A 20127-nucleotide genomic window follows, 5' to 3' on the forward strand; every position below is an offset into this window, starting at 1 on the left:
GAGCAGTAGCTATTAATAACAGGATTTATTTGCAGGAATTTGTATGCAGATACGATATCCCTAGAATTATTAAAAGTGATAGGGGTACTCATTTCACAGGTGATGTCTTCCAAAACATGTGTAAGGTGATGGGTATTAATATCAAGATCATCCCAGACTGTCTTTTTATCTGTCCCCCTTTGAGATACTGTTTAACAGGCAGCCTCATGTGAAAATTTGATAATGAGGTTACTGTGCAGTGTCTCACGAAGTTGAGTAAGAACAACTGAAATTGTAAATGTTATTTTCTAACATGTCTGATGCAAAGTGTCATGATGTCAAACCTGGGGAATTTGTTATGATCCAAATTTTTTTTTGCTCAGGTTGTTTGACTGATCGTTGGGAAGGTCCGAATCAGGTGTTGCTGAAGGTGGCCAGGAGAGATACCAGGGTCCATTCCACTCACTGTAGAAAGGTCAACCAACCAGTGATGATACGATGCAGAGTCGAGGCAGACAACGTGAACCTGTTGATTGCGAGCCTGTTCCAGGAGGGTTAAAAGGTGCGGTGAGATACCTGAGCTAAAGAAATGTGTAGGTCAGTGCTTCCAGCAATGGAGTGGTCTGCTGTGGTCATCCTAGTTCTTTCTTCCAGAGTTTATGTCGTGATGATCTGTTTGGGGATACCTAGTTTCTGTGATGGAGGACTGATAGAGGAGATGGGAGCTGATGGCAGTGCTGATGGAGTGGAGTCAGGAGGAGTGCTATGCCAAATCAGGGGAGTGTCTGACCAATCTTAGTACCGTAATTGTTATGTTATTTGGGAAGACTACTTCCAGAAATTATGACCCTTTCACATGGTGAAATGCTTGGTATTCATAAAAACACACCATCACCATATCTTCACACACAGTATGAACACAGAGACAAAAGAAATATGATACCTGGTGACGTGCATAAAGCCACACAGTTTATTAGTGAGACATCTGCCTCTCAAGTTTTAGTTGCATTGGATCCCACCAGGATCGCTCGAGGTATACTAAATTTTAGATATATCTAAGATCTTGCTAAATTGATAGATAATATCACCGAGATATATGATGACACCTTCAGGTATACAGGTAGGGAATTGCAAGCGTACATGAAAGAACTGGTGCAACACAGACTAGTGCAAAATTGTTTAACAGCTTTCACGGGAGGGTATTGTGTAACATTGGCCACCCAGTTTGTAGAACAGTGCTGCACATATATTACTAATAACACCAGTGACCCCAAGGAGATGATAGACCGGAAGATAGATGAAATTCTGCAGCTAAAATGGGAATTTTGGAAGAACCATAATGCTTCAGTGGCTGAAGTAGAGGAGAAGGTAGAGGAATGGGTTTCATGGTTGAACCCAGCGAAGTGGTTCTCAGGTCTAGGGGAGTGGGTCCAGGACATGATCGCAAGCATAGGTAAACTCCTGAGCCTTATACTGGTTGTCATCATTGTAATTGGCATATGTGTCAAGTGTGTTCCTAATGTGTTGAAGTGTGGAAAATTTAAAAATAAGGTAAATCGGAAGAGCGAAATAATGATGGTGGTAAGTAGTGCCCATATGAATACTGAGGTAAATGTAGAATTGCATTACAACCCTGAACTAGGAAATACCATCATATAATGTATATGTAGACATGCACAAAATGTGTTATTAAAATGTTATTTAAAAAAAAAACATCTCAAATAATGTAAGTCCCTAATCCTCCTCAAGACTTCCTTTATAGGATTGATACATCCCCACATCATTCCCATGATCTTCCAAGATCCACGGTGTGCATACAATGGTAGTTTTATGTCCCCTCCTAGAGACAAATTATTGATGGATTAAGAACCACCTTGTGCCATCCCATAATATAACATTAAATAATTTATCAAAATGTAAGCCTAAATTAATTTTTAACTCAGAGTGTGATAGCATGTTGTTCGCTATCAAAGGGTGGACTGTCGAAGCTGGTTTAGTGGCTGAGACAGAATCAGTGTAAAATTAGCTTGGCGCAACGCCATCTTGTGAATGGCAACCAGACTCCATCTTAAAAATAAGTACCTGCACGATGCCATCTTGCGAATGGCAACAAGACTCCATCTTAGAAATAGGTCACACAGCGCCATTTTGTCCAAACTACATAGTACACAAAACACAATGCTAAATTGCTAATAAATAGAAATTTGTCAAAACCACATAGTACATAAAACACAATGATAAATTGCTAATAAGACGCATGGCCAGCTTTTTAACAATCTTCCCCAAACACATACCGATGGTGTTTAACATACATAAAAATTACTTTCCAACACATTGAACAGTGCAAAATAGTAACAAATTAGTGGTGTTTTCCCTGCATTCACATTAACACATACACGCAATGTTAAACAGTGCACAACGCAAAATAGCTATTAGCACGTTCAGCTTTTTAACGATCCCTACACAACCAATACCGATTTAGTCCCATACACTCAGAGATACCATTCCAGCTTAGTGCTGCTCACTAAGTACCCCACAGACCCCCAGACACACAACACTATTTAGTGTCATTCTCCCTTGCATACATACACTTAAAGCAATCGTTCCATAGTGCAAAAGGATTATTATTACATGATTCATTCACAATGCCAGCATGTAAAGAAATGACTGTTTACTGCATCTAAGGTTTAATACGTGATAAGTAAGCCGTGTTTGGTGTTATACTGCTCTGCACTTCTCAACAGCTTTCCGGTATCATCGGTGTGAAGATCGCAACATGCATTCTCAACTTATGGACCGTAGAGACTTAAAGCACCAAAATATACTTTGTAAAACCAACAGCCTAGATTTGCATGAGGTGGGAAAACGGAGGCAACAAGCTGTTAGAGGCTGTTCTTTGTCCATTTGAATCAACCTGTTAAATGTCCTGTAACAAATGCACTGTGATGGAGAACCAAAGGGATCGCAATGAACCTCTCTATTGTGTTGTCTGTTTCTGTAAGGGTATAAATGTGTGTGTTGTGACACCAGTCAGGAGTCTTCTTGCTGATTGCTGAGTGACGGAGGTTTCTTGCTGATGCCGGCATCTGGTTCAGAGCGCGTGCATATGTATAACTGTATCTTGGGTTTGTATAATTTCTTTGTGCTAAATTGTACTTAGATCACAGCGTGTAACTGACTGTACTTTACTTGAATAATACTTTGTGCTTTGGAAACACATGTTCAAGGTCTAAAGTCTTTATTTTACTCTATGACTGCATACGCAAATAGCGTCAATATCAGAAGGCATAGGCAGGCTTTTAGAAGGTATAGACAGGAGCGCATAGAGGTTTTAATTCAGAATCCTTAGCCCTAATTACTGGTGCTGGCATTTCTTGTCTTGTGTGTGAATCTGGGTACAATTTAGGTAAAAAGGCAAAGTTTCAATACAAGCAACCGCACCAGTGACTTGCATCACTTATCATTATGCATAATTGTGTTGTATTCTCCAGACTCTCATATATGTAGATGTATAAGACCCTTAAGGCTCATTTGCATTTGACCTTAAAATCACAAATTACTGTGAAAATCACATTTCTCTGTTTGTTCCAAGGAATCATTCCATTTCACTATAATTTAGCCCACTGTGGTATAGCAAATACCAGTTGACATTGCACTGCATTGACTGGGTGTTTTTTACAGCTACAGTATATAGCTAATAGACCCACTGATAGTCACAACTCACATCATAAGTCAAAGATAATAAAAACAGATTTATTTCTCTTGACACAATTAAGTAAACAAGTGTCAGAGTGACTGAAAGTGTAAACAGCATTTCTAAGGATAAAGATATGATTAATTTCTTGATGCTAAATAACTAGCTTATTTTTATTTCATGCACTGTTAATAACCTTGGGCCTGATTCAGACCCACTCGCGAGCGGCTGTCCGCTCGCAAGTGGGTCGATGGTCTGCACTGAGCATGCGCACGACGGAGGGAGCTCCGTCGTGCGCATGCGCCAGAGGCGACGAGCGAAGGACTTTCAATGTTGATTGACAGCACGCCCCCTTTGGTGGGTGTGCTGGGGGCGTGCCTCCCAGATGGGGGCATTCCCAAGGGAACGCCTACCGTCAGGAAGCCGGCCCACTGACATCACTAGTGATGTCAGTGGGAGTGATTTTGGCTCTGATAGAGCCAAAATCAATCCGGGCCTTGCGGTTGAAAAACTCAACCGCAGGCTCCGTCTCGCAGTGGCGATGGTCGCGATGGTCAAGACCATCGCGGCCATCAACCTGCACGCTTGTACAGGCTGTGGGTGGTGACCCACAGCTATACGAGTGTCCAGGAGGACGCTCCATAATTATGGAGGACGGCCCTCATTCACAGCGTGCGCTCTGCTCAGAGCATACGGCTCTGAATGAGGGCCCTTGTTCTCCAATGGGCTCTTTTTTGGAGTTTTGGGACTCAAGTCTAAATTAATTCACCATTAAATCAGCTTAAATTCAGAATAATCTGAACTGATTTGCCAAATATTGTGAATTCTACTAAATCTACCACTGAATTCTACTAGTTGAAAAGAGATAAGAAACAAACTTTTTTATTTAAAATTGTATAAAAATAAAATAAACAATTGGACTTTGTCAAATATATGTGTAGAAGAGAGAGACATTTTTTGTCTAAAACTGGACAACTCTTTTCACAAAAAAATGTGGATATATTAGTAGACAATTAAATATGATGTTTTCTTAGTACAACCAATACCAATATGAGTTCACTTCAAACACCCCCAGACATCTAAAAAATATTGAACACAATATAGAAAATATATTTTCTAGATAAAGCCATCAATATTTTAATGTGAACATTTAATATACATTTTACCTACAATATCTAGGTAGGTTATTTACAATAATTCAATTATATGTGAGATTAAATATCTTATCTGCTTACCTGTCTTTGGCTCCACAGAAAAATATGGTTGACCTTGCAGAATGCTATAGATAACTCGAGCACTATTTCCATAAGTGGGATCATCTGCATCTGTTGCTTTTACTTGCAGCACTGACGTTCCTTAATAAAATGGTATTGGCTTTCAGTTAAGCAGATTTCAACCTATAGCAGTACATTGTAAAACATTTATAATATTGTAATTCTAGAAATATTACTGTGGCAGAGATGTATATATAATTTTTCAAGCATGTTCTGTACATATAAACAAATGCTTAAAAGCTTTAAAGATCTGATTCTATTTTAACTTTTTTTTTAAATATTTAAAAAAATGACTTCAAACATAAGACAAATAATTGATACAATGTTAATTTAGCTATTAAAAACATGACTTTTAATTAAAGGGAAAATTTACATGAAATATATGCCTGAAAATGCAAGATTTAAAATGAACCTCCAGTATCAGGCACAAAATGCAAGAATTCATTTTGTGCACTGAATAAATAGTCAAGAGAAGGCAGCCTCTTAGGGGCCTATTTATCAAGCTATTTTTTTCATAAAATGATGTAGAAACTGCAGTTTCTGCATAATTTTATGAATTGTTGCTTTGTGCTAATAGCACAATGCAGGAGAATTCACAGAAATCTCCAGCAGAGTGATAATTAGCACTGCAGATCACAGTCCCCATTATTATCAATGGGGACTACGTTTTTAGCCTATGTACCAAACTCCAAAAAAGCAAAGATTTTCAGAGTTTGGCCACGTTAGTTTACATCATCTTCTCATGGTGTAAACTGCTTTAACCCTATGGAGGCTTACGAGCAGGAAAGTGATCCTCCGGCTGTTAGCGATAGCTAACACTGTGCACATGCGCATTGTCAGCTTCCACAGGAGTAGTCTTTCACAAATGAGAAAGACTTCAATAAAATACCCAGGGTATAACATGCCAGGACAGCAACCACTATCCCTGCCAGACCCCTTTTGTACATAGCAGGAATATTTTCATTAAAATTAAAAAATCTGCATCAATACAGAACCTTAATAATCGTGTCAGTTCTGTGGCACTAAGGGGCCTATTAATCATGTTAATTATAGGTGGCCACCCGGCCACCTATAATTAAAATTCTAAGTCACTGAGTGTGTTGGAGCAATTCAACATTGCTACAGTGCAGAGACAGCTAAAACAAAGATCAGCTGTCCCAATGAATACTTTTGCCACTACCTTAGTAGTGGGTGAAACTTAGCTACTGTGCATGTGTGAACTTGGGTTCAGGCATACGTGACTTCCTACGTAAGGAACCAAGCTCTCTTCACGACCGGGCCTACTTTTCATAGGGAAGCAGCAGAGGAGCGGGAACAAAAACTGTACCATCTGAGATGGAGAATGTTCCTGCAGACAAGCTCTGAAAATTTGGTGTTTTCTGAGCTTGATGAATTTAGGTTCCCATAATAGCATATGGGGACAGCAGGCCAGATAAGGAATAAAAGGTAAGCAGGTGATATCTCCTGCAATACCTTTATAATGAATGGCACTGTCACTTAATTTATACAAAAGTAGGTAAAAAATAAATTTTCACCTTCTTTTGTATAACTTTGAATAGACCCCCAAGTCATGTCTCAGTGAAGTCAGTAGTTTTGGTTTTACTCTTATGAATGTAAAACTGATATCTATGATGTACGGTATGTCACTAAAATAGCTAAATGTTAATTTATTTTGTGTTATGTTTTTATAAGTCAATAAAAGTAATGCAAATAAAAAAACTTTGGCAAAAAAAATTAAGCAACATCTCCACTGTCAATTTCCAATATATTATGAGTACTAATAATTCTGGCATAAAAAATATATTTAAATTCACAATTTTGGTTAAACAGTAGATAGTATTAATGGCATTGTATTGCTGGCAGCTGTATAGCCGCCGGTTCAAATCCCGACAGTGGCTGGCCGAAGAGAGGAAATCCCGACAGCAGAGGTAAGTATAGCTAACCCTCCCCTCTCTCCCCCTAAACCTAACCCACCTTTAGGGGTGTCTAACCCTAACCTCCTAACCTCCTCCCCTAGTGCCTAACCCTAACCTCCCCCCATTAGTGCCTAAACCTAACCCCCCTTCCCACACCCTAAACCTAACCCTCCTGGGGGGTGCCTAACCCTAACCCCCCATCAGGGGTGCCTAACCCTTACCACCTTTCCCCTATCCTAACCCTAACCCTCCCTGGGGGGTGCCTAACCCTAAGACCCCTGGGGTGCGCTAAACCTGACCCTCCCCCCCCGTGGCTAAGAGGACGGGCACCTCTACTTATCTCATTCAGGCTCATGTCATTCTGCATACCGGCGTCAGCATTATGACAGGCATCAGTACATTGACGCCTGTCATAAATCCCTAGCTGGCATTCCAGCATCGGGATTGTGTCCAGCGGCCTTGTGGCTTCCGGTAACATAACTACATCCCTATTGGGGTATGGTTGCACTTCTCCATATGGCTTTAATGCGAACTGGAGAACTTTGACTTCAAACAACACTTTGTGGGATGTCAGCTCTATAAAATGAAAAAAAACAACAGATATAATATAAAATAATATTTTGAAAAGTGTATGATTATACACAGCGCTGAAATTCTTAACAAAATAAGTACATTATAAACATAATAACTTGACTTGGATGTAGGGATTGGATCTTCCTAAATAATTTTTTTTTTAAAATATCAGCTTTGATGTGAGCAATGTACTGGTGATATAGGGCTCTATGTACTAAGCAGTGATAAGTGACAGAGTGACAAGTGATAAGTCTGTGATAAGTGCCAGGAAATCAGCTTCCAACTGTAATCTCACAGGCTGTGTTTGAAAAATGACAGTTGGGAGCTGATTGGCTGGTACCTTATCACAGACTTATCACTTTTCACTCTGTCACTTATCACTGCTTAGTACATAGACCCCACAATGTTTAAATCTGATGTTGTACTTTCAGTTCAAGTACTAGATGAATGCCTGGTAATGACTCAAGGAAATGGATGGGTATTTGATCATTTGTCAGGTTATATAAAGCTGTTTTGATAATATTTTTTAAGGGATCTATTTACTAAGCAGTGTTAGAAGAAGTGAAAAGTGAAGAGTGAAAAGTGATAAGGTGCCAGCCAATCAGCTCCTAACTGCCATCTCACAAGCTGTGTTTGAATAATGACAGTTGGGAGCTGATTGGCTGGCACCTTATCACTTTTCACTCTTCACTTTTCACTTCTCCTAACACTGCTTAGTAAAAAGACTTCTAAATGTTTTTTTGCCAACGCAATGCCTTTTTGGAGGAAAGGTAGGAATGGGTTTTGTTTCACTTATTGTAAATAATGGAAGATTAATTACAATGAATGAATTTGAAAAACATACAGATATATACATATATAGATAAATAGATACATAGATTCTGTAGATAGCAATCACATTATAAAAGATACTTTACACCACTTTATGAATGTCGCAAGTATGAGACTGTATTTTTGTTTTGCAGTACTTGCTTTATTGTGACTTTTGTCTGTCATGTGCATAACAATTTATTTATATTTAATAATGTAATATTTATAGTATAAAATGTTTTGTTTTCTTACCAACAGGTGACATTTCAGGAATACCAGCAGTATAAGGTCCATCCAGAAATTTTGGCTCATTGTCATTTATGTCTTGTACTTTAATGACAAACTCAGATTCAGGTTCAACTGGTTTATTTGTTTGCCTGTCAATAGCTTGTGCTCGCAATGTGTAGTAGGCTTGTTCCTCACGATCCAACCTTTTTGATGCATGAATGTCCCCAGTATTTTCATCAATATTGAAAATGGAACCAGCCCCTTCCCCTGACAAGACATATTTGATGACACTTTCTCCTGTGTCCACATCAGAGTGAAGCTGTTAAAAAATTGACAAGAGTGATGTTAAGTTAAAAGGCTGTCATTGTTCTAAAAACAATTTGTAAAAGTTTCTTGTTCACTGTAAAATATGATGAAGATTTGTCAACTACTTTAGGAAGCAAACTGATTTTTATATCTCTTGGTAAACAATATGAATTCCCTATGCATTTCCTACTGTGCTCAATAATACATTCACACTTTAGAGTTTGAAGCATTGCAGCATACAATATGTATAAAAATATGACTTGTAAATACTTTGCAAATTATTTCCTATAGTGACATTTTGGTCACAATACTGTGCAGCATGTTGAATATAGTAATTTATATTACTTTTTAAACAAATTGCAACTGTTATAAAGTAGTTCACCTTGCATGCTGAATATATCTTTATTTTGGCTGTATAACCTGTGTAGAAAATAATTTGCAACTCACTGGGAATTAGACTTGTTAATGTATACCAAAGAGACAATACTGTATATCTATTCATCAATGCAGACATGTGGAATACATACTGTATTTGAATTTGTTTAGGAGTAAACTAGGAGAGATAATTTATTACAACGAAAACACAAAACACATGCTGTTTTGTTCTGTAGTAATAAATATAAAGTAATTGCTTCCAATCAATGTAACAAATATAAAATGTCAAGTCAATATTTTTCTCTGTGCTGTATTGATATAGAATCTCTGTGCATGCAGACCAATTGTATCACAAAAAAAAAGCTTTGAGCAACTGATAGAGTGCCTTCATTTGGGCCAATCCTGCCACTCAACATGAGAGTCACATAACAAATTAATATTTTAATTCAGTCTTTCATGGTATTGGGCAAATTGGACAAATTCCATCCATCCAATTCTCAAGCATGTCCAAGTTACTCCTGACTTCACTGTGGCCTGTTAGTGCTATCAAAAAATGACTCCATACACACAGCTGACGGCCGTCATTTTTTGGCTGCATTATCCAAATACCTAAAAATTCTCCAGTAGATTTTGATATAAATATTATATGCTCCAATTGCCCAATATTTGCTGCAATAGAGCATTATTTTTGGAGCAGTTTTGCAGCAGTATAAAGTGACAAGACACAGATTAGAAAAATGCTACATTGATATCAGCTGCAGATGCACTAAGTAATAAAGATGTGTGGTTCAGTTTTCCTCAAATATGAAAACACCCAAACTTAGGGCTTCAGAGTTGAAACAAGTCCCAGCTCAAATCAAGTCCTGATTTGGGTCTGCTGTCAGTATGGAACTCAGATTAAAAAAACAAACTCGCATATTTTGGATTGCATTTAATTCCCTCCATGGACACCATGGCTTGGAAGGAGCAGACAAGTTTGGGGGAACAGGCAGAACAAGTCGGGGTGGTAATGCCAAAGCAGGAGTATACACAGAGTGGGGTCCAACTGTCAAAGCATTGAACCAGCCCCAAACTGGTCAGCCTGGGGCTGCCAATATTTGGAAAGTGGGGAATAATGGTGTACCCCCTCCTGAGCATTAAGCAGTCCTGGTCTGAAAGCCCAGGGCTCTTCTCCGCATCCCTGGCTGGTGGATGCAGGAGTAATGGGATAATTGAAATAATAATATTGTTCTTCTCAGCAATACTACAGGTAACAAACAGCCTGCCCTTTGGCACTTGTAGAACTACAAGTGCCAGCAGGTCAGTAGCACCTCTATCCCCACTGTGAAAAAAATATTAAACAAACCAAAGTACTCACACACCAAATACCTATACAGTATTGTAAATATTTATTACACATTCATTCACTCATTTATTCACTCACACTACATACATCTTCTCAATTTGATTGAGCACCCTGTCTTTCTTTACAAGAAAAAATGAAGTAATCAGATCTGGATTCTGCATGGATGCTATATTGTATGGGTTTGTAGTTTTTACCAGTGGCGTTTTTTACCTAAGGGCTGCAGCCCCCCCAGTAAAAATCCACCACTGAGTCAAGTACTTCAGCTCCAGTGCAACTACCAGTCATGGTAATCGCGATCATTGCAATCACCCCCCTTCCTCTTCCCCCACTCCACTCATATATCACCTCCTTCCCTGTAATGGTCCTGGTTTCCTATGTTTGGTGCAGGGGAGACACAGCAGGGAGCAGGAGACAGTCTCCCTGTGAAAACCTGCCCTGTATGGAGGAGTTTGCTGGGTAGTGGAAGAGGGTTTCCATCCTACACAGTTGACCATTTTCTAGTATTACATATATGGGATTTGATATGGGCATAATTATACATTGGATGTCTATGATTTTTGTATGTTTTTGTGGAAAGCCCATATGGGTGACACTATTCCATTAGAACAAGTTCCTATTTCCCGATCTCCATAAAGAAATATTTTGTGATAAACAAACAAATATATATTTAAATTGCAGTAGATACGGCTACACTTTATTTGAGGACAGTATTTCTGTAAATTTGTCTGAAAAGATAGTTATTATAGCCAAATAAATTCAGCCATGTCTTTTGCTGGGACATTTCCAAACATCTGAATTGGATTATTTAGATGATCCAATTAAGAAGTCTTCTATTAAATGTGTGTTTCTAAAATAATGACATCACTGAGATTAAATATATACATGTCTTGAAACTATTGAGAATGTTATCACTAGGGATGAGCAGGTTCGTATTTCTGAAATCCGAACCCCCTTGAGCCCCCCAGCTCCGAGCCAGGAACCAAGTCCGGCTCGGGTTTTCCCACCTGACTCGGAACTGAAATCGAGGCAAAACATCATCATCATCCTGCCTTTCGGGTCTCGCGGGATTTGGATTCTATAAAAGGTCCCATTTCTCACTCCGGCTGTGGACAGTGAAGAGGGATTGTGGGAGTTAGGGCTGGCTGGGCTGTGTTGTGTTGTGCTGCTGTTGTCCATAGGTGCTGTGTCCACTCCTCCAAAGTTCATAGGAGCTGGCTGGGCTGTGTTGTCCTGCTGTTGTCCATAGGGGCTGGCTGGACTGTGTTGTGCTGCTGTTGTCCATAGGGCCTGGCTGGGCTGTGTTGTGCAGTCAGTTGTCCATAGGAGCTGTGTCCACTCCAAAAGTCTACAGAGGTTGGCTGGGCTGTGTTGTGCAGTGTCCCATAAAGGCTGTAGTCCTAAAGGGGTGCTGTAATGTTGTCCAGAGAGTGATCTGTCCATCAGTGGTGATCCACCCAAGTGCAAAAAAAACATTTATTTCTGTGTTTGTGAATTGTGTGCACTGTAGCTGCACGTGCATCAACAAAGGAGCAGTGACAAGCGTGCACCTGTGTCATAAGTAAAGGGCCGGCTGGCTCATCTGTTAAAGGGTGGTGTAACCCCCAAAGTGCACTCCAAAAAAAATTAAAAATTCTTCTTTTCTGTGTTGTGAATTGGGTGTGCTGTAGCTGCACATGCATCAAAAAAGGAGCAGCACCAAGCATGCACCTGTGTCATAAGTCTGTTAAAGGGTGGTGTAAACCCCAAAGTGCACTCCCCCCAAAAAAATTGTCTTTTCTGCGTTTGTGTGTGAAATGTATGCGCAGTAGCCGCATGTGCATCATCAAAGGAGCAGCGCCAAGTGCGTGCCTGTGGCATAAGTAAAGGGCCGGCTGGCTCATCTGTTAAAGGGTGGTGTAGACCCCCAAAGTGCACTCCACAAAAACTAAACAATTCTTTTTTTTTGTGTTTGTGTGTGAAATTTATGTGCAGTAGCCGCACGTGCATCAACAAAAGAGCAGCACCAAGCGTACGCCTGTGTCATAAGTAAAGGGATGGCTGGCTCATCTGTTAAAGGGTGGTGTAACCCCGAAAGTGCACTCCAAAAAAAATTTTAAATTCTTCTTTTCTGTTTTTGTGTGCACCTTAGCCGCAAGTATATATCAGTATAACATAAATGGAGGACAAAACTTTGTTCGATAAAAATAAAATAGGGAAAGACCATGAACCACTTCCTCCTAGTGCTGAAGCTGCTTCCACTCGTCATGACATAGACAATAAAATGCCATCAACGTCGTCTCCCAAGGTCGATGCCCAATGTCATAGTAGAGGGCATATAAAATCCCAAATGACAAAGTTCAGGAAAATGACCTTAAAAAAAACATTTAAATCTTCTGAGGAGAAATGTAAACTTGCCAATATGCCATTTACGACATGGAGTGGCAAGGAATGGCTAAGGTATTTCCCTATATTCATGACTAGTGGTTCAGCTTCAGATGACGATGGAAGCCCTCCTCACGCTACAAAAATCAAATGAGTTAAGCTGGCAAAAGCACAGCCAAGAACTGTGTGTTCTAAGAAGATATCACAAATCCCCAATGAGAGTCAAGTGTGGTGGCGGTTGCGATGCCTGACCTTCCCAACTCTGGACAGGAAGAGGTGGCTCTTTCCACTATTTGCACACCCTCTGCAAGTGCTGGAAGGAGCACCCACAATCCACTTGCTGATATGCAAATTGAAGATGTCACTGTTGAAGTACAACATGATGAGGATACTTGTGTAGCTGGCGCTGAGGAGGAAGTTGGCGAGGAGGATTCTGATGGTGATGTGGTTTGTTTAAATCAGGCTCCGGGGGAGACAGTTGTTGTCCGTGGGATGAAAAAGCCCATCACGGTCATGCCTGGGCAGAAGACCAAACATTCCACCTCTTTTGTCTGGCAATATTTATGTCCAAATCCGGACAACAACTGTCTTGCCATATGTACCCTATAAAAAGGTGAAATAAGTAGGGGTAGGGACGTTAACCACCTAGGAACATTCTCCCTTATACGTTACCTGCAACGCGTTCATAAATAGTTACTGTCAAGTTCAGAAACTTTGACTAAGACCGTAAGCAGTCCAGGGACACCTAAATCCCTTTGTCCTGTTGTATCCAAGTGCCTGCAAACCACACCATCAACTCCCTCCTCATAAATTTCCTCCTTAGTCAGGATTGGAAGTAGTCCTGCAGGCCATGTCACCGGCATGACTGACTCTCCTATCCGGGATTCCTCTGGAGGATCCTGCATTGCTACGCCTACTACTGCCGCTGCTGCTGCTGGGAGTCGTTCCAACTGGGGCTGCCAAAAAACAACTTAGGTATCCTAAGCAACCACTGGAGGTGATGCAGGGCAGGCAGGACAAAGTTTGGACATCTGGTCTGGACTGAAGGACCTGGCAACAATTTCTGACATGTCTACTGTCACTGCATATAATACTGTCACCATTGACAGAATGGTGGAGGATTACATCAGTGACAGCATCCAAGTAGGCATGTCAGACAGTCCATACCTGTACTGGCAGGAAATAGAGGCAATTTGGAGGCCCCTGTACAAACTGGCTCTATTTTACCTGAGTTGCCCCCCCTCCAGTGTATGCTCCGAAAGAGTGTTTAGTGCAGCCGGGAACTTTGTCAGCGAGAGGCATAGGAGGTTGCTTCCACAAAATGTGGAGAAGATGATGTTCATCAAAATGAATTATCAACTCTTCCAGGGAGACCAGCCTCCAGAACGTACAGAGGGTCCTGAGGTGGTAGATTCCAGCGGGGATGAATTAATGCTCTGTGTGGATGAGGATGTACACAACACTGAAGAGGGTGAGGAATCGGTGGATGAGGAGGATGAGGATGACAACTTGCCTCCATAGAGCCAGTTTGTGCAGGGACAGATTAATTTCCAGCTTGTTTTGTGGGGGCCCAAACAAACCAATCATTTCAGCCACAGTCGTGTGGCAGACCCTGGCGCTGAAATGATTGGTTTGTTAAAGTGTGCCTGTCCTGTTTATACAACATAAGGGTGGGGGGGATTGCCCAAGGACAATTCCATCTTGCACCTCTTTTTTTTCTTTGCATTATGTACTGTTTGGGGCCTAGTTTTTCAAACTGTCATCCTGTCTGCCACTGCAGTGTCACTCCTTGATGGGCCATGTGTTTGTGCCGCCCAGTTGTGTCGCTTAGCATAGTCATCCAGCTACCTCGGTGCAACCTTTTGGCCAAAAAACAATATTGTGAGGTGTGAGTTGTTCAGAATAAACTGGAAATGAGTGGAAATTAATGGTATTGTGGTTAATAATAGCATAGGAACAGAAAAACCCACAAATTCTGTGATTTTAGCTGTTTTTATGCTGTTTTCCAAAAAAAATCACATCCAAAACACAAAACCCAGAACCCAAAACATGGAAGGGTGGTTTTGTAAAAAAAAATCCAGATCCAAAACACGAAGATAGATCCAGATCCAAAACCAAAACATAAAACACGAAAAGTAGCCGTTGCACACCCCTAGTTATCACTGATGGTATTGTTATACTTCCTAAAGAATATACACACACACACACACATATATATATATATATATATATATATATATTTATTTATTTATAAGACACGCTCTTGATTCTTGTAATGAGAAAGTTGGAAAATAAGAAAATTGCAGTGGATATTATGGATGGAGTTAAATTCAAGATTAATTAACCGATAACCAATAGGCCATTTTCTTCTACTATTTAAACACTGGCCAGTGGGAAGTAGAGCATATATCAGCTTGAATAAGACTACGGTGGCAGCCTAAACACGTTGCTGCTCAGCCTGCTTTTGGATTTGCATTCTCCGCCTCCATTCATAACCAGCACCTAGCCATCTATTGACCTAATGATGTGGGGTCTACGCGGCTGCACAGACGGGCAGTTTATGGGAGTGTCATCCCACCAAATATGGGACTCCCTTGAAAGTGCGGGCACAATACCCTCCAAACATCACCTGAGACTGCTGATGAGAGGTAACAGCAAGTACTAAGACTCTCACCAGCCCCACATTACCAGCTGGGGTGCTGGAAAATAGGTTTCCTAATATTGGAATTAAACTAACACTGATTATTTAAATGCTTTGAAGTGGACTGCCATAACTTATCATACTACTTACGACAAGTGAGGATGCTCTTTTGGAGACAAAGCACAATAATACAATTGGATACATGAGCATAATTCTTTCTTCCACCTAATATGTATCATCTTTGATGCATTAGTGCACAATTGAGTAATAAGCTGAATTGAATTGTGGTATTGTGTTTTACTCCGGATGTCCCTAATTGGGGATTTTTTTCCTGTTTGGAAAATACTAAATGGTTTTATACATAGAGTCTGATCAACTCTCTGTAATTTTTATATTATTATAATTATTATATATGCTTCGTACATTGTGTATATATTTGTATTTATGTCTATGTATGTAAAAATTATATATACTTTTTTCTTATTATAAGTGTGTGTAATAAACCCTATTATTTTTCATATGTGTTGGATTAATGTCCTGACTAGGGTATTTGGGCACAGTATTAGTGCTTTTTCTCAACCTTGCTCTGTCAACCTTGCTGCAACGTGCAGGGTAATGGAGGTCGGAACAAGGGATTGTTCCATCCTTCATTACATCATTCTGATGTGTGCCGGTGATACACATCTCTCTAGTGTGCCATAGCTTAAAGTGATTGATACAGTGTGCAACCAGCAGTAGCTAGGCAATTGCAGCCCCACTTAAGTCTAAAGGTAAGAGCCGCCACTGGTTTTGACTAAAACTTTGCTATGTGATTTACCTTACCAAGCTATACCAAAGTTGAGATATAATGGGCTGATGCTAAATTGGATGTACAAATGTTTGTGTACCAAAAAGTACACAAATTTGTGTTGCATATGTTTAGAAGGATCATGCATTGAAGGGATGGCAAGGTTTAGCATAAATTGAGTAGTGCATTGGCAGTAAGCAGCGGCTGCTGGAGGACTGATGATTGGCAACATTATTATTGAATTTTTGAAGAATAACCTTTGCAGCTGATTTTCTCATTGTTCATGGATATATTCCAGGATTTACTGCCCATTTTAGTATGATTTTTTTTTGCTGTGTGCTGCATATTATTAGTACAACACTAAAGATCTATAGAAGTATGTTTACCAGATGCCTGACAGAGTTGGTATGCTAGTTCAGTATCCCTTATCATGTTACTTTATCATAGAAACTCTGCAGATTGTGTTGTGTTACCTAAAACCTACTGTATGAACAGCATCTGCACCGCAATATCACATCAGTGAGAATACCAACAGTGGCATCCCAAGAGTCAAAATCCTGATGCAACCACGTAAGTTTACTTACACTAACCCCTAATCCTACCGCAGCCTAACACTAACCCTAACCCCCCCACAGCCTAACCCCCCCCTAGCAGCCTTACCCTAACCCTCCCCATAGTACCTAACCCTAACCCTTTCTTTAAAGCTAATACTTATTGTTGTGATGCTGGTGGCAGGGATCCTGGATCCTCTGGCATCACGAATACCGTTATGCCAACTCCATCCTGTTACAATTCTGTGCATCTAGAGCTTTCCAAATCACAGTGGCTGTGGTGTGACACTTTAGGCATCACAATGTTCTAAATGTTGGTATTAAATGAGTATTGCAATTCTGTAGTACTATGGGTGAGAGAACCTTGTTTAACAAACAAGGCTCAAAATATAACATTTCTGGCTGAAGTAATATTTTTGCCAATAAAGCTCCATTTTTACTCTATTGCTCAATTTATTTATGTGAAAAGGTGTGTGGATGGTACCCATATAGCCCTGGTACCAGTGGAAAGATATCAGAAACATATTAATTCCATAAATGTCCAATTTATATGTTATTCGTTTAGTTTTTACAATGGAGCTAACTTTGTGCCTGTAGTGAGATACCATACTACAATACATAGCTTTTGTTTCCTAAAGTGCATTCTACTTTCAGAAGACAGTGCCTACCTTTTCTGACTAGGAATCCTCAATCCTACAGTATTTTTCACCCAGCTACAAAACAACAATGTCCATACATTTCTGCTAATACATCCACCAGGTTGGTAACAGAACAAATATTTGGCCTTCTCAAACCCAGTTTTTGTTGCCTTTTTTGATCTGGAGTAATCCTAAAGTATGCATCAGATGTTGTGTGTTTACTATATTCTATATGCAACTAAAACATCCAACTGTAATTCATTATGTAATGTAAACCATGCTATATTTTATAAAAAAAATTCTAACACTATACGCATATAAGGGTATTGAATTGCTAAATGAAGAGATTTGTCTGTAATATATTTTGACACATGGTCCCAAAAACATATTCTGAATTGTCATGGAAGTCAACATTGGATAATGTTTTATAAATTGTACAGCATAAACTGTATTGAAAATATTTACTAAAAACAACATAGCCATGCTTTAATTGTTACATATGTTGTATTAAACGAAAAAGACCAGGATACTTTTTGAAATTATAGAAAAATTATAAATCAAATTTAATTAGGGATTGTTTAATTTTACATGTGTATTCTTAACCATATGGTTGATATTGTATGAAGTCCTCAACCATAGAAGCAGGGCAAATGGACCATTGCAGCACCCCCTTTGCCAGCTCCTGCACACTCCTATGCCAGGACCAGGTATTGAGCACTCTGCACCATCAGTCTAAGATTCACCATTTATGGGGGCTGCAAGGACCACCCCACTAAGGATCTCAAAAATGCTTTACCAACCCCCCCCCTACTGTTTTTTCCAGTAGCTCATAATGGTACACCCAGATCTTTTGATTTTCATGGGAACGCGGTATCCACACTTTTTTGGCCCAATTTTAATTCTTAAAACTAGCTCCAGAAACAGGAAGGAATCAGTTCTTAATTCATTTCAGAAATTAATTAAATACTGTATGTATCAGCACAGTTATCCAGAGTGTGGAAGTTACTATAAATCTTCAAATCAACTTAGAAAATAGGTGCATTCTCACCTAATGTTACAAGTGTCAACACCTTTATTCATAATATAAAAACTTGGGCACACCTGCTGGCCCTACATGTTCCAGAGGGGTGGATGAATTGCATAGAAAAGGGTTTTTTTTGTGTCTTTTGTATCTCCTTGCTTTGCACAGAGGACAAAGTACAGTTCTAGCAGGCGGGAAGGAACTGTTCTTTTATGATAGCTAAATATTACATTGCTTCTGCTGTTCCTCCACAGTACAAAACAGATTTAAAACCGTTTTGCTTGGCAATTTTTGTTTTTTTTATCTTTTTTTTATCTTGATATTTCTTTCAAAGAAAAACAAATGTAATTAAGCTACTTGTACAGAGGTGAAATTTTATTTTTAGTCATTTTTAATAAGTATAAAAAAGAAAAGCTAACATAACATACTTTTATTTAAAGAAAAAAAAAACTTCATGGCCGTAACTCCTGACAAGATTATTAACAACTGATTATAGCAAACTTGTTTTGCTTGCAGCTAGGTTCTTTGTTGCTAAGAAGAAAAAAGTTGGATCAAGTAATAAAAATACATTTATGCCCATAGAACTGCTCCTCACTGGATGTTTTTTGTTTTGTACACCATTCTATGCAAACTCTAAAGACTGTTGTACAGTACATGATAAGACAGTCATCTGGCACCAACAATCACTGTCAAAGTCACTTAAGGTGCGTATCTATCCACTACACGAGAGTGGAACGACTGTACGATTACAACATTGTAATCGTGGAATCATTCATCATCTTGTGCAGTGGATAATGTGCCCACACTGAACAGTATGTCATTCAGTGCAGGCACCCTCCCTCATCCCCGAACATGCACAACCTGTTGATATAGACAGGTTGACCTGCATGTTCAGGCGATGACAAATGCCAACAATGACCAGCGGGAACGAGCATTGCTGGTCATTGCTGGCATTTTACTGCCCGATTAATGAATTATTAATGAACGATTGAACGATAACAATGTCGTAATCACTCAATTGCTATTTTTTCTCATCTAGTGGAAATGTGTCTTTACAGTATATCGCATTTAATACCCATTTTAGTGTTTAGACAAAAGAACAACAGTACCTTTTGACCATACCTGCATCTTTTTATGCATTGAATTGCTGTCACATGAATGACTGATTAGACATTTGATTTAACAAGCAGGTAAATAGGCTTATCTAATAAAGTGGCATCTGAGTATATCCTTGGAGATTGTTTTACATTTAGGGGTATATTTACTAAATGTCAATTTTGATCGATTTTTGATCGATTTAAATCAATTTTAATTCTAATTCGTATTTCAGGGTCTAAATCACAAATTTACTAACAGGTGATTTTTTACATTGTCTAAAAAAATGATATATATACAAAATCATCTGTAAGTAAATGTGTGATTTAGACCCTGGAACACAAAATCAAATAAAAAATGCTAAGATTTTTTTAATCAAAATACACCTTTAGTAAATATACTCCTTATTCTGCATATTCTTATGGCATGCTAAAAATGTATTTTGAATATTATTGCACCACTCAAATAGATCTAGACACAGTGAGTTAATATTTATTTTTGAACTAATAGAAAACAGGTAGATAGATAAATAG

At 39.3% G+C, this 20127-nt stretch overlaps 1 protein-coding gene across 1 annotated transcript in view; it reads right to left on the minus strand.

The window, feature by feature from the left end:
* CDH7 (cadherin 7) overlaps window positions 1–20127 on the minus strand; it is a 243380-nt gene that overhangs the window by 99603 nt on the left and 123650 nt on the right. Inside the window, exons 2-3 of the mRNA XM_088475996.1 lie at window positions 8499–8793; window positions 4909–5028 (exon numbers count right to left, since the gene is read on the minus strand). Coding sequence (XP_088332122.1) covers window positions 4909–5028; window positions 8499–8793 — 415 coding nt within the window. The remainder of the gene's footprint in view (window positions 1–4908; window positions 5029–8498; window positions 8794–20127) is intronic.

Source organism: Taudactylus pleione, unplaced genomic scaffold (genome assembly GCF_031769625.1).
Source record: "Taudactylus pleione unplaced genomic scaffold, aTauple2 ptg000179l, whole genome shotgun sequence".
Classification (NCBI taxonomy): Eukaryota; Metazoa; Chordata; class Amphibia; order Anura; family Myobatrachidae; genus Taudactylus; species Taudactylus pleione.